A 22,708-nucleotide genomic window follows, 5' to 3' on the forward strand; every position below is an offset into this window, starting at 1 on the left:
CACATCATCATTAAGGGTCACATGCTCCCTAACTTCTGCAGGCTGGGTTCTCCACCCATGCCAGGGGCTCCTGACACGCCTCCATTTCTCTCCCTCCCATCCCCCTTTATTTTAGGGACTCCCCGCAACTCCTCCCATCATGCTTTGGGCTCCATGTGTGGCCACCTCCTTCCTCCCTCCCTCTCATACCAGGGGTCCATACACTCTCTCCCCAGACCAGCGGCTCTGCCCTTCTATTCCCAGGGTTCCCCATTTTCTCCCCCTATGCCAGGGTCTGTATGCACATCCACATTCCTGCCCGGGCATGCTCAGAGAACACCTGTGGGACTGGGGTGGGAAGCCCTAGTCTGAGAATGCTAACAGGGTGGCTTCACAGAGGGCTCTGTGCAGCTCATTAGCTGTAGGGTTGCATTAAGGCCCCAGCAGCAGCTCAGTCATGGGTTTGAGTGGACAGTGTAGACCTGCCCTGAGATGCTAAGCTGCCTAAGTCGATATACCTTATGTCGCTCAGGGGAGTGTAAAAGCCACCCCCCTTCCCCAAGCGAGACAAGTGTCACGCTGTCCGCAGGAGCTGCTCCCCCACCAACATAGCTTCTGCTTCTCACCAAGGTGGCGTAATAATGCCGTTGGGGGTGTGCTCTCCCCTGGGCACAGGGGGTCTGCACCACATGTCCTGCAGCTGTGCTGATGTAGCGCTGTAGTGTCGACTTGCCCCAAGTAGCTTTGTGGATCTAGCTCTTCCTGCTTCTCATCCACAATGAAGGTGTGTTTTGTGTTAGCTTTTTGAATTCTAGCTTAGCCCTGCTCATTCCACTTATCTTGCCAGGTGTAGTTTATGCTCCTTTTTCATAGAATCATAGATTTTAAGGTCAGAAGGGACCATTATGATCATCTAGTCTGACCTCCTGCACAATGCAGGCCACAGATATTGGCTTCACTGGGGCTAGATTTCCACATTGCAAAGGAGCTCTTGGCTCAGATAACCTCAAGCCCCCTGACCTTTAGCCAGATAGTTTACTTCTTGCCCTGCTGCTTCTCTTTGTTCAGCGGTACACACATCTTCAGAGACTATCCTATTGTTTCCTTACGTAGCATCTATGCCACATGAAGAATTTTACTTCCTTCATTTTTGAGTTTAGGGCCTTTGCAATGAGCTGTCTCACTGTAGTAGAATTTTCCTTTCTAAAGGTTCTGGCACCGAACCTACAATGCTGAACTGGATAATAGGCCAGGCCACCATTATTTAGTGGCTAAGCTGCTATTACTTCCTGACCCAACCCCTGCGTGTTACTGACAAGTCAGTCTCTCCTGCTGCAAGAAGCAATCGTTGAATGGGTTGAGGAATTTGGAGCTGCTATGCTATTTGAGCAGGTTAGTTGAAGTCCCCCCTTATCACCATTTTGCCAAACTTGCAGTCTCTGCTCTCAGCAGTGTGCTCGTGGCCTGGTCCGGACTCACAGCGCAGCAGCAGACCCCCATTGGCTTAGCTGCAGGCTCCACACCAGCCTCAGCAGGAGCCACCTTTCCATTCTCACCGTTGGCAGTGCCTGGTGCTGACACCTGACAAACCAGGACACGGAGGCTCCCAGCATGACAATAACTATTGACCTTTTTATTTCAGTCAGCTACAGCAGCTCTACATTCCCCTAAAATACTGTCCTGACCCTCCTGTGTTACCACAAACAGCTCATAGGCAGACGCATTGAAGTGGCACCAAGTCTCTCTTTAAAGCTTAGTATTAAATATTAAATAGTCTCTTATTCCATTTACATTACTGTGTCAAGAAAAAGATAGTTAAAAGGTAAGTTACATGAACCTGTGAACAGCCCCTGTTCATTAGCACTGCAGGCTCTGGGGCCAGTCCTCAGGAAAGAGGCAGGTTACTCCTTCAGATATGGAGGAGACCCAGACCATGGACTAATACATGGGTTTCCTGTCTCTCCAGAACTGGGCTAAAAATGGGGCCACACTTCTGTGCTGGGGAGCAGGCAATCTGCACCCCTGGCTTTCAGAAACAGAATTTCTGCATTAGACAGAAAATCCTAATGTGATTAGAACACTGTGTGGTGGAGGAGGGTTTTTATTCCCCAGGAAGGGCTAATAGTTGAACGTGCTTCTTCCTATTGGACACCATTGGCAATGTCCAGCAAATCACTCGGAGACGGGGCAAGGATTTGGTCATTATGGACTTTGCTGGAGAACATCCTCTTAAAAAAACAAAACAAAAAACCCAAAGAGTTGAGAGTCTTCCTTTGATTTTAGCAAAGAAGTAGTTTAAAAAAGCACTTAGGAAGCTGGTACTAAAGTCATTAGATGTTCTCAGAGCAGAGAGTCGTCCGTACATCCCCCTTCGAGTCCATAGCGAAATTCTTGCAAGTTTGAGACTCCATAGAAGTGGACAAAGGCTGCAGCCACCACCAGCACGTGGAAGATCTGATGCGACTGGAACTGTGGGAAGGTGAGATAAAGCCCTTAAAAGTTAGACCAGCAAGAAGCCAACAACCACAAAAGGTGAGTCCTGTCCTGAATGGTCAGAGCTCCATGTATATTACAGCATCACAAACCAGGCAGACTGGTCAGGGGTCCTTTCAGTGCCTCTAGTCATGACCTACTGGTTCAACCCATTGCTTATCTGGTAGTTTACATCTCAATGCCAGGAGAAAAAACTCAATACTCAGGATAAAGGGAGATTCTATTTGAAACGGGCCATTTATCTCACCCTATTGGAACTAAAATTGCCTGGGACATAGAGGTACATTCCTCTGCGTATATAAGTGTGGAACCACAAGCCAAGCTAAATTGAGGGGAGCGGAGCCAACTGCCTTCCCTGGAGCTGGAGTGGATGGCAAAGTCAAGTCCCTCTGAAATTAGCCCCCGACAGCAGCTAAGAGCTGCAGGAAGGAACCCACTGGCCTTCGAACTTTCAGTTTGAAATACATACTGGGGCCAAGATATCAGTAGACATGACCTACAATTCTGAAAGAGGGACCTAGATGGTTTGGGCTGCAAAGCCCGCAGACGACCTAGGCAGGGCAACTCCCTGAGCACAGCTGGCTCCACTGCTGAAGCTGTCTGGCTCGCCGAGCTCAGTTTGGGTTCCCCTGGAAAGGCTGGGGCAATGGGAAATCACTTCCCCTGGAAAAGAAACACTACTTCAGCCTCAAAAGGCAATAAGCAAGGGATGTAAGAGGTCCATTTTGAAGAAGCCAATGGGAGGCCACAGACCCAAGGACTGGAGAGCTTTAGGGTCAGTAACAGCACTTGTTACTGGCCCATGGAGACTACAAATCCCCACATGCACTGCTCCAGCCTGATCTAAACAGCAAGGCTGCACTGCATGCTGAGTCCTGGAACCACAGGCTACCCCTGCCTTCTCTTTTGCCCCTCTTGCTCTCTTCACAATCTGCCCTTCATTACCCAGCAGAGCACCACATCCCAGAGCTGTCCCAGATGAGTCTAACCCAGAAGCTCTGGGTCCAGCCCCAGGCTGCGCTCTGGAGTGCATCTAGCACCACTTCTCCTGGCTTTCTCAGCAGGATACCCCTCAAGGAGAAGGCAGGCTCTTTCCATGCCCCCAGCAAAGGCTGTACTCACCCAGATGTCAAACTTGCCAGGAAAGAAGCGCTCTGGGATGCGGGCAGCATACAGCCCTGCTCCTGTTATGTACATCACAGCCATGAGGAAGAACCAGCCCATCTGGCCCACGGTGGTGGCTTTCACAAACCCTTCAGCGATGGTGAAGTGCATGGTGGGCACAACGCCACTCAGCCCCAGCCCCAAAAATACCCCTGGGGGAAAGAGAGAGAGAGAGCCCTCTGTCACGGAGCGTGGAGGGGACACAAGGCCCTGCACCCCCGGCTTCCTGCGATTCACCATGACTCTCAGCCAGCCAGTAAAGCAGAAGGTTTATTTAGACAACAGGGACACAGTCCAAGACAGGTCTTGCAGGCACAGACAACAGGACCCCCTCAGTTAGGTCCATCTTGGGGTCCCAGGGCACCAGAGCCCCCTTGGGAGGTCAGAGCCCCATCTGCCCCCCAGCCATTCCACCAGCCAGCTCTGAAACTCTCCCCCCACCCTTTGTTCAGTTTCCCGGGCAAAGGTGTCACCTGGCCTCTAACCCCTTCCTGGGTTCTCATGTTACATGCTCAGGTATCTTTCCTCGGCCAGTCTCCCATCCCCCCATGCAGACCATCCTAGCCACACTCCCCTGCCTTCCCAGCCAACACTCCCCACTCAGCATTCAAAGACCACATTAAGAACAGTCCCAGTTCGTCACACCCTCAGCCTTCATTCAAAATACAGCCAAGGCACCTGAGCCGGAGGCTGCCCCGCAGCTCCCACGAGAGCAGAATGCAGGTCTCCTCTAGGCCAGGAGGGAGTTGAGTGCTGGAGAGAGTCGCTGGACTGACCGCTCTGGGATAGATAGCTCCCACATCCCTCCAAGTTGCCACAAAGGCTGCCTATGGAGGGAGAAGGGCAGGCCCCTAGGAACTGGGATCAATGACTGACAGACACATCTGCTCTTGATTTGGGTATGCTGAGCCAAGCCTCCACAACCCAGCTCTAGTGAGAAGAGCAGGAGAAGGGCCTGAAGCATTCCAGTGTGACAGCTGTATCTGGCCAGCCTCGGTCCTGAGCTGCTGTTACAGAGTTAAGGGCAACATACATTTCCCTCCGACAGCCACAGGGCAGATGCAGGGCTCTGCCACCTGGCAGCGATGGCTAGTGTTGGACGTTTACTAGTCCAGAAGGCACAGGTAGTTTTCACTTAGATATAGCTTAAATGAATGTTCCCGTGCTTCCTGCCCCAGCCGGAGTCCTGGCTGCTTCCCCCAGGACTGTCCCACTCCTGGCTGTGCCGCGAATCGTCCATTGTCAGAGTCACCCTGAACTGGGAGACTCGGGCTCACTTGAAACAGACTGCAGGCAGCACAGGGTTCTTGTGATCCTTGTTCAGGATCGGGCCACAGTGGGAGGCTAGTCAGCCTGCTTAGCACTGAGGCCTGGAGGTGGATGGAAGTCGTCTAGTGCAGGGAGTCTAGACCTTTTTCTTAATGAGGCTTCCCCGACATGATATAAAAACTCTGTGGCCCGCCTGTGCCACAACAACTGGTTTTCTGCATATAAAAGCCAGGACCAGTGTTAGGGGGTAGCAAACAGGGCAGCTGCCTGGGGCTCCATGGCACAGGGCCCCACACAAAGCTACTTTGCTCAGATGTCGACTTCAGACCCGGGGGGCGGGGCTCAGGGCCCCGGGCTTTAGACCCATGCGGTGAAGCTTCCGCTTTCTGCCCTGGGCCCCAGCAAGTCTAATGCTGGTCCTGCTTGAGGAACCCCCTGAAACCTCACAGCCCCCCAGGGGGCCTCAGAGCCCTGGTTGAAAACCACTGGTTTAGTGAGCCCAGGGGTTTTCCTCTCTGCTGGGGCTGGGAGCCCCTTGACCGGCTGAGAGCTGGTAACCCTCCAAGGGGAGCAGGAGCTGCGGAATTGCTGCCAGAGGTTGTGACTTTGTCCAGGGAGCCTTTCCCAGAGCAGCATTCACCAGGGACATCTGCTTTTATCTCTTCTTCTCTCTCCTCCCCCCCACCCCCGACCCTGCCCCCATGCCTCAAGCCGGGTTGGCTTTGCCAGTCGCAGCAGTTACTGGTGCCGAGGGCACTTGGAGCCAGAGCATGGGAATTGTCTTGCAGTACAGCTGAAAACTGGTTAGCTTGTTCTCAGTGGGGAATGATTCCCCTGCTAGACATAGACCCAGCAGCTCTCACCCCAACTTTGTGTCCTCTAGGCTGTAACCCTTTCCTTGCTGGAAGCCAGGGTGGGTATCCTGGCAACTGCTTGAACAGGACAGACACTGAAATGGTGGAACCAAGATCCTTCTAGCCCCCTGAGGATCCATTGCTCCCTGGGCGCTGGAGGTAGCCCAGCTGGTGAGATGTACCATGTGGCAGCCCCATGGGGGACATCAGGAACAACTGTGCATTAGCACAGAGCGGGGTGACATGGTGCCTTTCTGTCAGAGGCCTGAAGAGGCAGCGCCTGGTGCTATCAGCCAATGGATACTCTAGAACGCGCCTCCTTCCCAAAGGCTCTCTGTTCTCGCCACAGCTACCGCATCTGCTGTGCTCAGCACTGTGGCTCGCGGGCCCCCTCCCTGCAGCATGGCCAGCCTGCGTCCTGCTATCCTAGGTCAGTCCATTTCCCCCGGCGCCTGCCCCTCACTGAGCTGGAGCCCCTGCCTAGTTGTGCTCCAACCGGCAATGCAAGAGCAGCCAGACCCCATGCTGAACACGCCTCACCTGGGGGAAAGTTCAGGATCTGGGCCAGGCCCTCACTTCATGGTTTGCTCCTGCCTTTAATGTGCTGCACTGACCTGGGAGGGGTGGCTGGGAAACCACAATGCACTGACTTGCCCCCTGGTCAGCATGCTACCGAGTCAACATCCTCTAACGCCAGCTGAGCAGCTTGTGGCTGAATGAAAAGCGTTCCTACCTGCTCTGGTCTGTCTGTGCTTGGGGGTTGCAAACCGGTCCCACTGAGCGACAATGATTGCGGAGATGCCCAGGACACAGACAATGGAGAGGTAGATGAGCCGAGGCTGCGGTGAGCAGTAGAACGAGTAATAGAGCCAGGGGACAAAGCTCCCCATAATCAGCAGTGCTATTCCTGAGTAATCCAATCTAGAACACAGACACAGAGAGAGAAACCCAGGGGTCAGTTTGGAAGTGCACTCCCCTCACTCTGGCACGTTTACACCCTCAGCTCCCGTTCTCGCAGCCCAACTGCTGGCTCTCCAGCTGTAGCCCTCCAGACTTTGTGACCCTACCTATGTCTGTAGGCCTAGCTAGGGGGAGTGTGACTGGGAAGAACTGTAGCAATGTATTGTGGGCGCTTCTGTTTGCGTCCCAAGTGAGTTTGTGGAGCAGAAGCGTAGGAGGGTGGGTCTGTCTGGGCGGTAAAGGCGTGAGCAGAATTAGGTGTGTCTGTGCAGTTTTCTAACTGTTTTGTGACAGCATGGACAGGACAAGCACTGGCACAACCTCAGTGGGATGCAGTAGCTCTTAGCCCTTGTTTTCACAGGAATGTTGACAGCTTCTTTCATCCCCAAGTGCTTGCAAATGATACACATGGGAATCACTTCCCCACTGAAATGCAGCCAGTGCTCGGGTGAAGAGCAGCAGCTGTGTAACATCCCATGGCACATCAAGGCATTTTAGCTAAGGGCACCACAGCAAAGCCTGTTCTAAAGAACAATCTTCTCCCCCACTCCATCCCCCTTCCCCCCCCCACCCCGATCTTAGTGCTGTGCAAAGCAGCACCTGGTAGGTAAATCCCTTTGGCAGACTAGCCTGAGCAAGGTCCGCTCCAAAAGCCTCGCACACTATGTTATTCAATGCCTGGAAGGCTAAGGCTGGGCTAGGTTTCCTCTAGGTCAGCCTGATGCTAGGACACGACCAGGAGTTAGCAGCTGCTGCTGCTGAACACAGTTTTGTGGTTGTTTTGCTGCAGCTGACTCACTTTGAAAATGTCCGAGAGACCTTCTCCGAGTGACAGTAGACGGTGTGGAAAAGCCAGGAAAAGCTGAGGCATAGCACTGCTCCAAGGAAGAACATCCCGAACACCACCTTCTCCTGAAGAGGGGCCATGAAGTACATGTTGGGTCTGAGCATGGTCAGAATCCCCAAGAAGAGGAACAACACAAAACCTGCAGCCAACACACCAAAGAGTCAGTCAGCCAGCAGGAGCCACTTCCAACAGCTGCCCAAGGGAGCGCCTGTGCAATGGCAGTGAGCCAGCGTTTCACAGCAGACCTGGGGAAAATCAACACCAAGGGTCTTTGTAATCCCTGCCTGCGCCAGGAGAGAGCAGCACAGAAGGGTCACACTGTTAACAGGGGAACTCGGTAGCTGCCCTGGGAACAAGAAAAGCTGCATAGGGGCTAGTCTGGATCTCCCTGGCAGGGCCTGCAGCAATGTGTTGCTATGCCCAGTGCAACACGCATTCCACTCTGCTGCCTTGGAGGGGCCAAACCCGTTTGGGGGGATAGCAGTGGGGAAGGTCCAGGCTGCCTTACTTATTCTCCAAAGATCCAGTAGCCTCTAGAGAGAGATGTGTGGCACTCCCTGCCACACTCATCAGTTCTGCTCCTGGGGGAGGGGAGATGAGAGGAGTCGTTTGAGGTGCTCCTTCCCCCAGAGGCCTTAGCAACACTATGTCTTGGGGTCTGGGAGCTTGGGCCTGGGCCCTGCATGCCCCATTTGTGCTGACATTCGACTGCCAGACTGGCCACTGATACAGACACCACTCAGTTCCAGACCATGCTGAGGACACATTGTCCCAGCTGCTCCGGACAGGACGGGCTCACGCATGCAGCCTTTCCCTGCCTGGACCTTCTGGAAGGCCTTGAAGAGCATTCTGTAGCACTGCCAAATGGCTCCAGGACCTGTATTGGAGGATGAGGCCCACTTGGAGATAAAAGCACAAATGATCCAGTCCCCATGGGCAGCAGGGCTCGGCACACCCTCTGGGTACTTGATGGAAGAGCTCATTTTTGCCTCAAACATCTGGAGCCAAGAGGGACCACTGCCTGCAGAGCTAGAAGGCAGATGGCATGTGATGTGGTTAGCATGGCCAGATGAGTGGTCTGACTCGGAATTGTTTTAACATGGCTTCAGTCTGCACCTGGCCCTCAGTGCTGGTTGAATAGCAGGAATGTTGCTGTTGTGAGCTAATTCATTGAATCTGTGACATACTTTCCTCCCTACAGGAGGAACTGCGAATCTGACTATCATTAGTAGCCCTGGGTACACTGAGCTGCACCTCCAGTCAAAGGCCACGAGCAAAATCTGCCTCTGCCCGGGTTCCCCTGGAAAGGCCCTGACCCTCGTGCTGTCCACCCAGGAGAGCAGACTGTGATGTTGAACTCCATATGATTTTATGAAAATATGCTAATGAGCGTGAATATAATGTAACTGGAATATGCTTCATGCAAAAGGTCTCTTGTAAGGTATCATTACAAAGCTTATAATCTACTGAGTGTGTTCATCCTATTTGTATGTATATATCATTCTTGTATATGAAACTAGAAATATGAAATACAACTCTGAGGTCCTATTGTAATTATGCAAAGTGTGGGCCATTAATGGTGGTTTGAAATCTTTATGGCTCCCATCAACTAGGACAATTGGTTGTAAATGGCTCTGTTTACTTGCAAGCCTTCCTGAGAGTCAGGCCAGGAAGAATGAAGGCTTGGGGTCTCACAGGACATGTTACCATGTCACCTGGTACTGGAATCCATCTTAAACCTGGGGCTTTTCCATTTAGGAGGAGGGGTGGGGACCCAGAGAGACAAAAGATTCCCGCCTTGTGCCAAAGCTATATAAGGGGGTGGAACAGAACAAAGGAGGCTGCAGTCATGAGAAATCCCCTAGCTACCACCTGAGGTGGAACAAGGACTGTACCAGAGAAAAGATTGGGCCCAGACTAGAAAGGAGTCTAATCTGTGAAATAAGCTTATGGGAACATCTCTGAGGATGAGATTTATCTGTAATCAGTTTCTTAATGTATTAGGCTTAGACTTGCATGGTTTTGTTTTATTTTGCTTGGTAACTTACTTTGTTCTGTCTGTTATTACTTGGAACCACTTAACTCCTACTTTTTTATACTTAATAAAATCACTTTTTGCTTATTACTGAACGCAGAGTTAGTGACTAATACTTGGAGGGAGCAAACAGCTGTGCATATCTCTCTATCAGTGTTATAGAGGGCGGACAATTTATGAGTTTACCCTGTATAAGCTTTATACAGAGTAAAACAGATTTATTTGGGGTTTGGATCCCATTGGGAGCTGGGTGCATGGGTGCTAGAGACAGGAGCACTTCTTAAGCTGTTTTCAGTTAAGTCTGCAACTTTTGGGGGATGTGGTTCAGACCTGGGTCTGTGTTTGGCTCAACAAGACAGGGTACTGAAGTCCCAAGCTGGCAGGGAAAACTGGCTCTGAGGTAGTCTCAGCACATCAGGCGGCAGTCCCATGTGGGGCGCTGGGAGCTATCGACTGCCTGGCAGTTACATTTACTTGACTGCACCCCTTCCTCGAGCCGGTCCAGCTCTGAGGACACTGGATGAGCACAGCTGAGAACTGACAGATCACCATTGTGCCAGCTGCCAGACAATAAGCTGGTGCCCACCGTAACAGGTTCTAGGAGAGCATGAACAGTCTCAGTTGGCCTAAGGGGTCAGATCCCTCTTTGCCTTTTGATGCTAGGGAAAGGGAGTGGCCTGTTCTCCCCACACATGGCCCTCACCCAAAGGTCAAGTGCACCCTGGCAGCAATGACAGCAACATAATCCCTAAAGTGAATCCAACTACTTGTCTGGTGCTCAGCACGGATGCCAAGCCTGGATCCCTGGCCAGACGAAGAGGCTATACACCCTGATGGGACATGCCCACTCTGACCCTGACAAGGTGTGTTCTGTGCCAGGTGAGGCGAGAGCTTCTGGTTCCTCATTTCTGGCTTCCTAGTGACAGAGCAGTACATCTGAATGGGGGCACCCAACCCGCCACGCAGCACAAAGTGAGGCTCTAGGGAGCACAGAGGGCTCAGCACCAAACAGCTCCCATTCTCCCACTGTGGGGGGGACAGACATTCTTCACTGTTCTCTATGGGAACAGCGCCCACCTTCCCCTTCCGTGAGCCCTGCAGGTCTGTCAGACTCTGAACACAGATGTGTCTGTTCACAGTGGTTAATCCTCACCAGCGCCCCACAGTAATCCCTATGTCCATCCCCTGAGAGTCCAATGGGTTAACGCTCTGCCAGCTCCACACTCACTCAGTGCATGTAGTGAGAACATGGCTACTAGAGTCCTGCGCAGGACTCCCACCTGCTCCTGCTATTATGGCAGTGGGTCCTTCAGGGATCTACACTAGCCCCACACAGGGCTCAAATGGCTACCACCCCAGCCCAGCGGAGGATCTGGCACAACAGGCCATGGGAACCCAAGAGTGACCCGGGCCCTGAAATAGTCTACCAGCACTGGCCAGTGGAATGATTTGGAGGCAGCATGGGGGCCCGAGCTCCTAGACAGACAGGTTTGCTGCCCTGGCAGTGTATCCAGCCCTTTGGGGAAGACAAAATAACTCCCAGGGGATCTCTCTGCCCCTCTGATTGAGGGCGCAGACATGACAGGCCCATACCAAGCTCCCTTCATCCCCTCGCCGGGGAGGAATTCTCCTCTTCTTCCTGCCCACTAAAGAGAAAGCAGAGGGAGGATGCGGGGAGAACAGGACACCCCGTCCCGCCCTTGACTGTTTATGTGACAGATGACACTGAGTGAAACTTTTCCCCTGGTAAAAGGCATCCACTAGAGTCAGCCTGAGTCCTCTGAGGCCAGGACCTTGGCTTGTGAGGTCTCTGTCCTGAGCAGGGCATGCTTGTGGGGCCACAGCCGTACTCATCAGCCCCAAGGATAGAGCTCCCCCTCAGTCACCTAGTAAGTGAGTCCAGATGTTGCCCGTCTCGGTGTGTATTCGAAAGATGCTCTTGAAGCAAGCTCTGAAGGACGGCATAGGGGGTCTGTGTCCATGCAAGAGGTAATCGTTATCTTTCAGCCAGTCTGGGAGCACATCATAGGGAATCACCCTCCAGCGCCCTTCCCACACCTGCAACACATCAACCCACGCAGTCGGTTACCCTGACTGGCGGCCCCCGGCCAGGCATGGCACCTGCTCCAGAGCCACTCCTATCCCCGTGACTGCTAGCTGTTGTTTCCATGGTGCCCATCGCTGTGAAAGTCAAGCTGAAAACCACACAGAACCAGTCAGTCTCTTCTGTGAGTTAAGTACTGAACTGGCCCAGCCTTCTCTCTTCAGAGGACATGATAACTCAAGAGCAAGTTCCGTTGTTGCAAAATTAAATGCTTTGCAAATACCCACAGGATGCCCATAAAGGGCCAAATCCTGCAGAGTGCGGGGCCTTCCCCACACTCAATACCCTGGGACTGACTGAGACCAGCACCCTCAGAATTTGGCCCTTCATCACCTTAACAAGCAAAACGGTCAGCTGAGCCACGACAGGCGACGGGACAGCTCTTACGGGACATTGTGACAAAAACCCCAACGGAGTTCATACAGGAGCGCCCTGGGACCACGTTTTCATCCTGGCCCCAGCAATCGCTGCACTAGCCCTTCTCTCCCATGGCTCCACAGGTGTGTGAGTGAGTACAGGAGCTTCTGCTTAGTCCCCAAGGCACACCACAGCAATACTGGACAGGTAGCAGCCAGTGCTCCAGACCCCAGGACAGATCAGAGGGGCCCCGCCGAGCTAGATTAGGGCAGGGGTTTGCACCACACTTGCCCCTGCCAGATATGGATAGCCCTCACTGTCACATGCACTAGATACACCTAGATTGTTCCACCTGTCAGGTCCTTGGCATTCTCCATACAGCACCCGGGGTCACTGCTGGCTGTAGAGGGCTTCTCAGGTGCACAGACAGCAAGGACGGGAAGGAGAAACAGCATTTCAGAGGTGCTGCTGTTCACTTTCCATTCCTCTTGGCCTTGCAGTTGAAAATTTGTTAAGCTCTTGGCTCAGGCCCCCTGCCCATGCTAGGGGGAACCCCAGTGCACTGGATATAGTCACCCACATTCATGGTGTCCTCCTAACAAGGAAGATTAACCCCAATGCAGACCCAGCACAATGCCTCAGACTCTGTCACAGCAGAGGACAGCGGCCCAGAGCCCTGGCAGCTGTCCTCCATCGGCTGCCATGAGCTGACAGTACCTTATACACAAATTCCTCCATCTTTTCCATAGCGTGATGAGCCTGCAGAGGTAGAGTCAGCACGCGAACCACCTCCTCCTCCTCCTCCTCCTCCTGCGGCGCTGTGCATGGCTGCTCCTTGGCCTAAAGGGAGAGATGCCATTATTTGTCACAGGCCACAACCCACCAGAGAGACGGACCATCAAGATGTGGGGAACTTAGAAAACAGCAAGTATATTCCAACCAAGAGGGGTGTGAACCCTTAGAATATATAGGTGCTGCAGCCGCAGCCCTTCTGAGAGGGGAGAGATGGAAGACTCCCCAGTCACCACTGCTTTTGCATCATGGTACTGTCTTAACCGCACACAGAAAGGCTAATCCCAGATTCAGTTTTGTTTAGAACAAGGATTAGAATGGAGGAGTTTCCTTCTTTACAGTCCAGGGTGCAGCCTGAAATGGCCACTCTGCTCTAGCCAGGGAAGTGAGCCCAGGAAATAGGCCAGGTACCAGCCGAAGCAGAACCATTAAAGAACACAGGCGGCCCCTTTTCACTGCACACCTAAAGCAGAGGCTGCTGTGAACATGTTAGTAATAGATAGGGGCAGCAAGTATTAGAAGATACTTGTTAGCTTAGAAGCCACAAAAGCAGGTGAACCAATAAGAATGCTCCTTAGAACTCCTGCAGTGCACCCTGTTCACCTGCAGGCAGTGCTGTCAGCAGGCGTGCAGAGGGTGCTCCTTGGCTGATGCTATGGGGCGAGATTTGTTGAAGGCTGGCTGAGCCCAGTTCACCCTCCTCCCTCCGCAGGGCCAGCTCCAGGGTTTTTGCTGCCCCAAGCAGCCAAAAAAAAAAAAAAAAGCCGTGATCGCGATCTGCGGCACTTCCACTGCCACTCTACTGCCGCCGCTTCATTCTTCAGCGGCAGTTCGGCGGCAGGTCCTTCCCGCTGAGGGACCCGCTGCTGAATTGCCGCCGAAGAGCCGGACGTGCAGCCCCCTTCCATGTGCCGCCCCAAGCACCAGCTTGCTACATTGGTGCCTGGAGCCGGCCCTCTCCCTCCACCCCAGAAAACAGGAGCACACTGGGGTGCGAGGGGTTGTTTGCTTATGACAGATTACCTTCTATGCAATGGAATAAGATTTCCAGGACAGATTTTCTGACATGTCATCACTCTGAACAACATAGAGTGGGTGCAAATCCTCACCATTCAGATTCAGTCCATTTTCACCCCCACTGTGCACTGGTGTAAAGGGATGACAAGGGTCAGGGTCTATTGTAGGGAGCCCAAAGCCCCACACTTCCATGCACCATGCTGCTAATGGGATTACAGGCAGATTTCTGGGTTAATCTGCAAGGACAGTGTTGAGAGCCTAAATAACTAGGAGTATATCTGTCTGTAACTCTAGGGCGTACAGGGCACATTCAACAGGACTGATTGGAAGCAATTTATAGGAAGAAAAAGCACCGAATGGGTTTGGTTTGCAGATCCCAGCAGCTGCCCCGCTTGGGGACACTCCATTGGATTGTGGCTTACGCTGGCTGCTCCCTGGTCTCCCTTCTCCTCTAGCAGCGGCCCCAGTTCTGCCAGCTCCAAATCGTCTCCTTCTCGGCTGCTGTTGGAAAGTCCATTTCCTTGGCTGGTTGCTGACCCTTTGCGGGACGACATCTGGTCAACACACAAAGGGTCTTGAGTTTCTGTGTTCTTGAACATTCACACTAGAAATAAAAACAAGACAAGTGACATTGCAGGCCTGCCCCCTTCCATTCAAACCCAAATCTGCCACACCAAGTGACCCAACGCTTTACAACTTACTGCCTTGGCCAACACTGATGAGAGCATCTACAAGAGCCAACTCCTCAACTCAGTGCCCATAGTGGCAGCTCTGATGCTTGCAAGGTGCAGCTGTACTCTGTGCATGGACCCATTCAGAGTTCATGAGAACTGGAAATTCCCAACCCCCCTCTGACACCCTGACACCCCAATATTCACCACTGTCATGTAATTAGGATATGTTTTATACAAAGTATGACTTGTGAGGTATCATTCTAAAAGTCTTGATCTGCTAGACATTTAACATCTCATTGTCATATGTGAAGATATGAAGTTTGGCTAGGTATGTGTTACTGAAACACGTTGTGAGGTTGAAAACACCCACAAGCCGCCTTTCAGGTACAACAGTAAAAAGGCCAAACAATGCTAATGGCTTATTGAGGAAATACACACAAGCACAAGGATTACCCCAGGAACTGTGTACAACAGAAAACTCTCAGAGATAACACTACACAATTGGAACTGTTTGACCCAGGTTACAGCAAAAGAGCTTTCCAGCAAGTGGGAAGAAGATATAAAAGCAGGGCAGTGACATCATGAGGGTACCCCACACTCCCTGCAACAACACACCTGGAAACACCTGAGGGGCAAGGACTGAACTGTGGGAAGTGATGGTCCCAGGCTAGAAGGATCTTTAGCCTGTGAATGAAAGCCTGGGAAAGCCAAGGCAACTTGTGCCTTAAGAATCTGCCAGCCTGTTTATCGCTCAGGGTGAGAATTTGCTAATTTATATCCTACCTATCTAGTGTGTTAAGATCAGTTCGCGTTTTTATTTACTAAGGTAATCTACTTTGATCTGTTTGCTATCCCTTATAATCACTTAAAATCTATCTTGTGTAGTTAATAAACTTGTTTTTGTTTATTCTGAAACCAGTCTGTGGAATTCATAACTGGGGGGAGCTGTGCATATCTTCCTCCACACTGAGGGAGGGGGCAGATTTCCTGAGTTTACACTGTACAGTTCTCTGTGCAGTGCAAGACAATACAATTTTGGGTTTACACTACAGAGGGGGTGTGCACATGAGTGCTGGGCAATTCCCAAGCTGAGTCCTCCCACACAGAGCTGATCTCAGTGTCTGTGTCTTTCTGCAGCTGGATGTGTACTGGAGGAAGCTTGAGGGCCTGGCTCAGCAGGGCAGTGTATGGGAATCCAGACTGGTAGAACCAGTGGGCCCAGTGATACCCCAGCACATGAGGTAACACCCCAGGGGGAAGCAACCCATAACCCCCAATTTGGAATCTCCTTCTCCCTGGCTTCAGGCCCCTTTATCCCCATTCCAGTCTGCCTTGGTAACAGAAAGCCAAGCTTTAAAAGGAGCCCAGGGAATCTCAACTCCCAGAGGAAGCAAACCCAAGATGGCAGCCACAACCTTCTGTGCTGCATCAACAGTGTCATGGGAGGGTGGGTCTATAAGGGCAGCACCTTTGGAAGTGCACTTGGTTTTCTGGATACCACCACGCTGGACTGGAATTTCTAAACACAACCCGGATGCTGTGACAGGATATGGGCAAAAGCAGAGTTTTCACTGGGAATCTGCCATAAACTAGGATCATCCAAGTGGAACCCCGTAGTCTGAAGAGAGGAGAGGACTTGGGAGTACTCTTTAAATGGGCAATGGAAAATCAGAAGGCAGAGATATTAGATGAGAAGAGAAATGTTCACCAAACCAAAGGAAATACGTTTATCATTATAAGCCACGCGGAGAGACTCAACTACTTCTCCAGAGAGGTGAAGCAAAGCCCATGGTCTAGCAGTTAAAGCAGGAGACCAGAGCCACCAGGATCCCAGCTCTGCCACGGGTTCCCTTGCTGGCTTCCACCAAGTCTCAGTCTCTTGGAACCTTATTTTCCCACTCTGTAGGACACGGGTGATCCTCATGAATTGGGCATATTAGTCATTTAGGGAACAGCATTTGTACAGCGCTGTGCCTGTGAACATGACTAGAAAAGTGTTAAGTAGCATTGTGAGGACGGAAGGGATGAGGATTTCAGCCTCATTCTATTCACTAGCCAAGATCACTTCACACCACAAAACCAGCATGGTTTGGCACGACTGGCCATTTCTGCTCAGGAGAGGACCAAGAAGCTGGATGCTCAGGGGCTCACGCTCAGGATGTAGACACAGGGGATGATGGCCTAGCAGCTGTCTATGTCGTTCAGCCCTCACTCATGAGAGCCACCTTAATCACACCGTTGGTATCTGACCCCACAGGCTACTTTCTTACCTCAGGGTGACAAGCATTCGCCCTCTCTTTCAAACCCCAGGGAAACATATCATGCCACCACCTGCAGCTTATGCAAAGCATCCCACTGTTAGGAATCCATCTTAGGCTACGTCTACACTACTGCGTATGTCGGCAAAACTTACATCGCTCAGGGCTGTGAATATTCCACCCACCCGAGCAACATAAGTTACACTGACATAAATGCCAGTTTGGCCAATTTGGCCCTACATTTGCTTTTGTATAGTGCTGTACACATTGAGAATGCTCAGAAAATAACCCAGTATCAAGTCCCACAAACCCCAGTATCCTAACCCAGCTGCATGATAGTCCCATGTTTCACAAAAGGTTCCATATCTTATTCAGCACAAAACAGTCAATGGATCAGAGCCCAAAACAAAAGGAGACACCAGTCCAGGGACCTGAGTCCATAGGCTGTAATGTGCACAGCTGGCTTATGCATTAATTCTACTCAGCCAGGACAAGTTCTCTCTTTATGGGTGAACAAGATGTTAAGTTTTCCATCATGACAGGAATTGAGCAAGTATGTTTTGTGCTTGGGTCTATATGCCTCCCTGACAGTTTTGCAGCTCATCAGTTGGACAGAGTGAACACACAAACACGGTTTTGTTCTTCTCTCCAGAAACCTTTTCTTTGCTTTGGGGCACAATCCCCTCCTGGACCCTGGAATACCCTGGTTTCTATGAATATACTTGGCTTTTCTAATGTTGAAGCAAAGAGTCAAACCATTAGGAACTGCTGCAAGCACAAGGAGCCAGCCAGCTCTGCTCTATCTCCAACCAATACACAGATCTGAGATTTGGGCAAAGCAACTCTCTGAAGGGCCTTGGTGCCTCAGGTTAGAATTATGAGTCCAAAGGAGACCACCAGACTACACTTAAATACAGCAATGAGTGTTGCAGAAACGCTCTCTCAGCAAAGTCTGGGAGGCCATTCGAACTCTTAAGCATCTTGTCTCCTTATACACAAACAGCTGACACTGCCCAATAATGTAAGTGGAGAAAATAGTAAATTAAGAAAAAATAACCAACTCTGCTATTCCTACACCCTGGAGTACCTGAATGAGCTCTTCTTTCCCTATGCAACACAGTTAGCTGCTGGGCTGGGTCCATTCTCACTCCTTAAGAGTCAGGGGCCAAGACCACACAGAGGCAGACTTAATGGGACTTGCCAGAACTCCATTGAGCAACCTTGTTTGCAGAATTCCCTCTTGCAGGGTCAGGGTCCCCTATCAGGTACATTCAGGCCTTGAAAGAACCCCTTCCCCTCCTCCCCCCACTCCCATTTCCTGTAGCACTCTCTGGCAGGTAGGTTCAATCCTCTGTTCAGCAGGTGTTCAATAAGATGTTCAGCCCTGGCTGCCTTTGCACCCGGCTGCAATCCCCATGCATTCAGCTGGCCTTTCCGTGACTGCTTTCCCAGAGTGAGGTGTCATTAGAAAAGGTTTTGGAACAAATTAATAAATTAAACAGTAATACATCACCAGGAGCAGATGATATTCACACTAGAGTTCTGAAGAAACTCAAATAGGAAACTGTAGACCTACTAACTGTGGGGTGTAACCTATCACTTAAATCAGCTTCTTTACCAGATGACTGGAGGATAGCTAAAGTGACGCCAATTTTTGAAAAAGGCTCCAGAGGCGATCCTGGCAATTACAGGCTGGTAAGTCTTATTTCAATACCAGGCAAATTGGTAGAAATTATAGGAAAGAATAGATTTACCAGGCACATAGAGGAACACAGTTTGTTGAGGAAGAATCAACATGGCTTTTGTAAAGGGAAGTCATGCCTCACCAATCTCTTAGAATTCTTTGAGGGATTCAACCAGGGCTTTGGAGCGGAGCACAGCTTCAAAGCCCTGGATTCAACAATCATATGGACAAAGGTGAGACAGTTAACGTAAGAACGGCCACACTGGGTCAGACTAAAGGTCCATCTAGCCCAGTATCCTGTCTTCTGACAGTGGCCAATACCAGGTGCCCCAGAGGGAACAAACAGAACAGGTAATCATCAAGTGATCCATCCTCTGCCGCCCATTCCCAGCTTCTGGAAAACAGAAGCTAGGGACACCATCCCAGCCCATCCTGGAAAATGGGCATTGATGGACCTATCCTCCATGAACTTATCTTGTTCTTTTTTGAACCCTGTTATAGTCTTGGCCTTCACAACATCCTCTGGCAAGGAGTTCCACAGGTTGACTGTGCGTTGTGTGAAAAAATACTTCTTTCTGTTTTAAACCTGCTCCCTATTAATTTCATTGGGTGACCTCTAGTTCTTTTGTTATGACGAGTAAATAACACTTGCTTATTTATTTTCTCCACACAAGTCATGATTTTATAGACCTCTATCATATCCACCCTTAGTTATTTCTTTTCCAAGCTGAAAAGTCCCAGTCTTATTAATCTCTTCTCATATGGAAGCCGTTCCATACCCCTAATAATTTTTTTTGCCCTTTTCTGAACCTTTTCCAATATATCTTTTTTGAGATGGGGCAACCACATCTGCAGGCAGTATTCAAGATATGGGCATACGATAGATTTATATAGAGGCGATATGATATTTTCTATTTTATCTATCCTTTTCTTAATTATTTCCAACATTCTGTTCACTTTTTTGACTGCTGCTGCACATTGAGTGGATGTTTTCAGAGAACTATCCACAAGGACTCCACGATCTCTTTCTTTTGAGTGGTAACAGCTAATTTAGACCCCATCATTTTATATGTATAGTTGGGATTATGTTTTCCAATGTGCATTTCTTTGCATTTATTAACACTGAATTTCATCTGCTATTTTGTTGCCCAGTCACCCAGTTTTGAGAGACCCTTTTGTAGCTCTTTGCAGTCTGCTTAGGACTTAACTATCTTGAGTAGTTTTGTATCATTGGCAAATTTTGCCACCTCACTCACTGTTTACCCCTTTTTCCAGATCATTTATGAGTATGTTGAATAGGACTGGTCCCAGAACAGACCCCTGGGGGACACCACTATTTACCTCTCTCCATTCTGAAAACTGAAAATTCTTCCCCTTTGTTTCCTATCTTTTAACCAGTTACCCATCCATGAGGGGACCCTTCCCTCTTATCCCATGACAGCTTACTTTGCTTAAGAGTCTTTGGTGAGGGACCTTGTCAATAGGCTTTCTGAAAATCTAAGTACACTACATCCACTGGTGTCAAGTATCAGCGGGGTAGCCGTGTTAGTCTGGCTCTGTAAAAAGTGACAAAAAGTCCTGTGGCATCTTATAGACCAGTGTTTCCCAAACTTGGGACACCACTTGTGTAGGGAAAACCCCTGGCAGGCCGGGCTGGTTTGTTTACCTGCCGCGTCCGCAGATTTGGCCAGTCACGGCTCCCACTGGCCCCGGTTTGCTGCTCCAGGCCAATGGGAGTTGCTGGAAAACCTTTGACAAGGTTCCTCACCACAGATTCTTAAGCAAAGTAAGCTGTCATGTGATAAGAGGGAAGGTCCTTCCATGGATCAGTCACTGGTTTGAATCATTGGTTTGAGCCAGTATGGCCACTCTTATGTTCTTATGCTTTTTTAAGCCATTCCCTTTATTTTTGGTGTCTGACATTGGGCCATCCCCATTCTTTGTGTTGCTGGAAACTGGCTCCATTTGGATGAGGGATGCCTCACATCTTTAGGGGCACTGACTTTGCATTTCTCAGTGTGTTCTCTTTGTAATTTCATTGCATGACACAGATGCCTTTCATGCAGTGTAATTGTACCTGTGTCAGTCCCAAGGCAGTCGAGAGATAAGATGATTGAGGTAATATCTTCTATTGGACCAACTTCTGTCAGTGAGAGAGAAGTTTTATAGCTCTGTTGTGGCTTGAAAGCTTGTCTCTCAACCAACAGAAGTTGGCCCAATAAAAGATATTACTTCCCCCAGCTTGTCTCTGTCATAGATGCCTTTCAGTAAGTGAAATAAAATATGCTGCTCGCGCGCATTTAAGACGTTTTTAGATCCTGTTGTTGCTCCACAGATTTTAAAGCGAACTGTTCCCAAGAAAGAACCTATCCCTAAATGGCCTGATGCAACCTATGCGGGTCTCCGAAGCAGAGCAGCCGGAGAACTGCTGACGTCCGCAGAGTGCTACCGGGCCTGACGGGGTCCCTGTGCGGCTCGAAAGCGGGTCTCCCTCGCCAGCGGGGAGGGGACCGCGCCGGACTCTCCTGCTTCCACACTCAGACCCGTTTCCACGGCCCAGGGCGGCCAGCGCACTCCGCGGCCGCAGCAATAAGCACGTCCCAGGCCAGACGTGCCGCTACCTCGGGCACCCAGCCCGCCCGCTGCTAACGGGGGTCCTGCTCAGGGAAGCGGGACGAGGGGTCATTCCAGCTGGGGCAGCCTCGCCCCGGGCAAGTCACGCGCGGCCCGAGGAGAGATCTGGACCGTGGTCTCCAGCACCGAGGAGAGGCAGCCCCCGGGCCAACACCCGCCACGGGCCCGTAGGACGCGTCGGCCCGCGCCCCTCCCCCCACCGCCCGCACTCACCAGCCCCTACATCCCGGGCGGCGGCGGCTCCGGCTGCAATGGCAATACCGGAAATGGCCCTGGGCTTTACGCCACTTCCGCCGCAGGAATCACCCCTCACCCTACACGGCACGTGACTCAAGGCACCAGCACTTCCGCTGGAAGGGGGGGGCGTAAGGCTGCAGTGGTCAAGGCATGAGCTTCCTCCTGAGTGGCCGCAGGTATCCCCTGGGTTGGTGTGAGTGGCTGCGTGAGTCACGTGGGCTGTTTCTGCGCCCCGACTGCCGGAGCAGCTTTTGGACGGGTGCGTGCGCTGTGCTGGGAGCTGCTTCCTGGCTCCGCCCCGTCCTGCCTCTCGCGGAGCTGCGGGCAGAGTCCCTCAGCCTGGCTCCTCGCGCTGGCTGCCGCGTTTGACTCTCCTGGGGGCGGGGCCGTTGGCGCTTATCCCCCTTCTCCTCCAAGGCCGGACGCAGCGGCCGCGGGCGAGGCCGGGCCTGTACCTGGCAGGGCGGGGCTTGTGGGAGCGCTGGGCCCCAGGCCCGGAGTGAGGCCGGCTTGAGGCCGGCTCAGAGACTCCCACCTAGACCAGGGCGTGAGACGGGCCCGCGCGGTCAGCTCGTCTGGTTGTGTCTCACCCACACCAGGCAGATGCTCCAGCTGCCTTGTGAAACCCTCTAGCGAAGGAGCTTCCACAGCCTCCCTCTGGTTTGTCCCGTCGCCCTGCTGCTTTGACAGGTGCGTTCCCTGAGGTTTAATCTAATCTGCTGTGCTGTAGTTTGACCCCATCGCTGCTTGTCTTGCCCTCTGTGGCAAGAGAGAACAACTTTTCTCCCTCTTTGTATCTGAAGACCATTATCAGGCCCCCCCCTTAATCTCCTCTTTTCCAAACTACACATAGCCAGTTCCTTCAGCCATTGCGCCTATGGCTTCTGTTCATCCCTCTGATCATCTTTGTCACTCACCTCTGGATCCTTTCCAGTTTCTCTACAGCCTTTCTAGACATTGGTGACCAAAACTGGACTCCGTACTCCAGCTGAGGCCTAACCAGCACCGAGTAGAGCAGTACTATCGCCTCCCATGACTTGCACGCTATGCCTCTGTTAATGCAACCTAAAATTGCATTTGCTTTTTTTGCAACAACATCACATTGCTGACTCATCTTGAGGTTGTGATCCACCACAGCTCCCACATCCTTCTCAGCAGTGCTGCTGCCAAGCTGGTTATCCCCCATTTTGTAAGGGTGCATTTTGTTTTTCTTCCCTAAGTGTAGCACCTCACATCTGTCTTTGTTAAATTTAATTTTGTTGTCTATAATCTTGTTCTCCAATTTCTCACATTCCCTCTGAATTTTAGCTGTATCCTCCAAAGTGTTGGCAATCCCCTCCCCAGCCTTAT

General features: G+C 51.3%; 1 protein-coding gene across 2 annotated transcripts; it reads right to left on the reverse strand.

Moving 5' to 3' along the window:
- Positions 1–1,588: 1,588 nt before the first annotated feature.
- On the reverse strand, positions 1,589–21,449 carry ADIPOR1 (adiponectin receptor 1). Of its 2 annotated transcripts, none has more exons than XM_034767778.1 (8): positions 21,335–21,449; positions 14,294–14,475; positions 12,780–12,902; positions 11,488–11,659; positions 7,519–7,705; positions 6,493–6,680; positions 3,595–3,788; positions 1,589–2,448 (listed from the first exon to the last, which is right to left on the reverse strand). In XM_034767778.1, exons 2-8 carry the CDS (start codon positions 14,468–14,470, stop codon positions 2,320–2,322), a joined length of 1,170 nt encoding a protein of 389 aa, XP_034623669.1. In that variant the 5' UTR covers positions 14,471–14,475; positions 21,335–21,449; the 3' UTR covers positions 1,589–2,319. The 2 variants fall into 2 exon arrangements, with proteins under 2 accessions (XP_034623669.1, XP_034623668.1); XM_034767777.1 differs by having other exon boundaries at positions 14,225–14,475.
- Positions 21,450–22,708: the final 1,259 nt, after the last annotated feature.

This window comes from Trachemys scripta, chromosome 4 (assembly GCF_013100865.1).
Source record: "Trachemys scripta elegans isolate TJP31775 chromosome 4, CAS_Tse_1.0, whole genome shotgun sequence".
NCBI lineage: Eukaryota > Metazoa > Chordata > Testudines > Emydidae > Trachemys > Trachemys scripta.

What these genes read in the sequence shown, in the direction of transcription:
- ADIPOR1 (XM_034767777.1), bottom strand. Translation starts at nt 14,470, where the DNA reads ATGTTCAAGAACACAGAAACTCAAGACCCTTTGTGTGTTGACCAGATG. An exon ending in CTGCAAACCAAACCCATTCG is followed by an intron (nt 12,903 to 14,224) that starts GTGCTTTTTCTT and finishes CTCTCCCTTTAG; the next exon opens with GCCAAGGAGCAGCCATGCAC. An exon ending in CATCTGGACTCACTTACTAG is followed by an intron (nt 7,706 to 11,487) that starts GTGACTGAGGGG and finishes TGTTGGCTGCAG; the next exon opens with GTTTTGTGTTGTTCCTCTTC.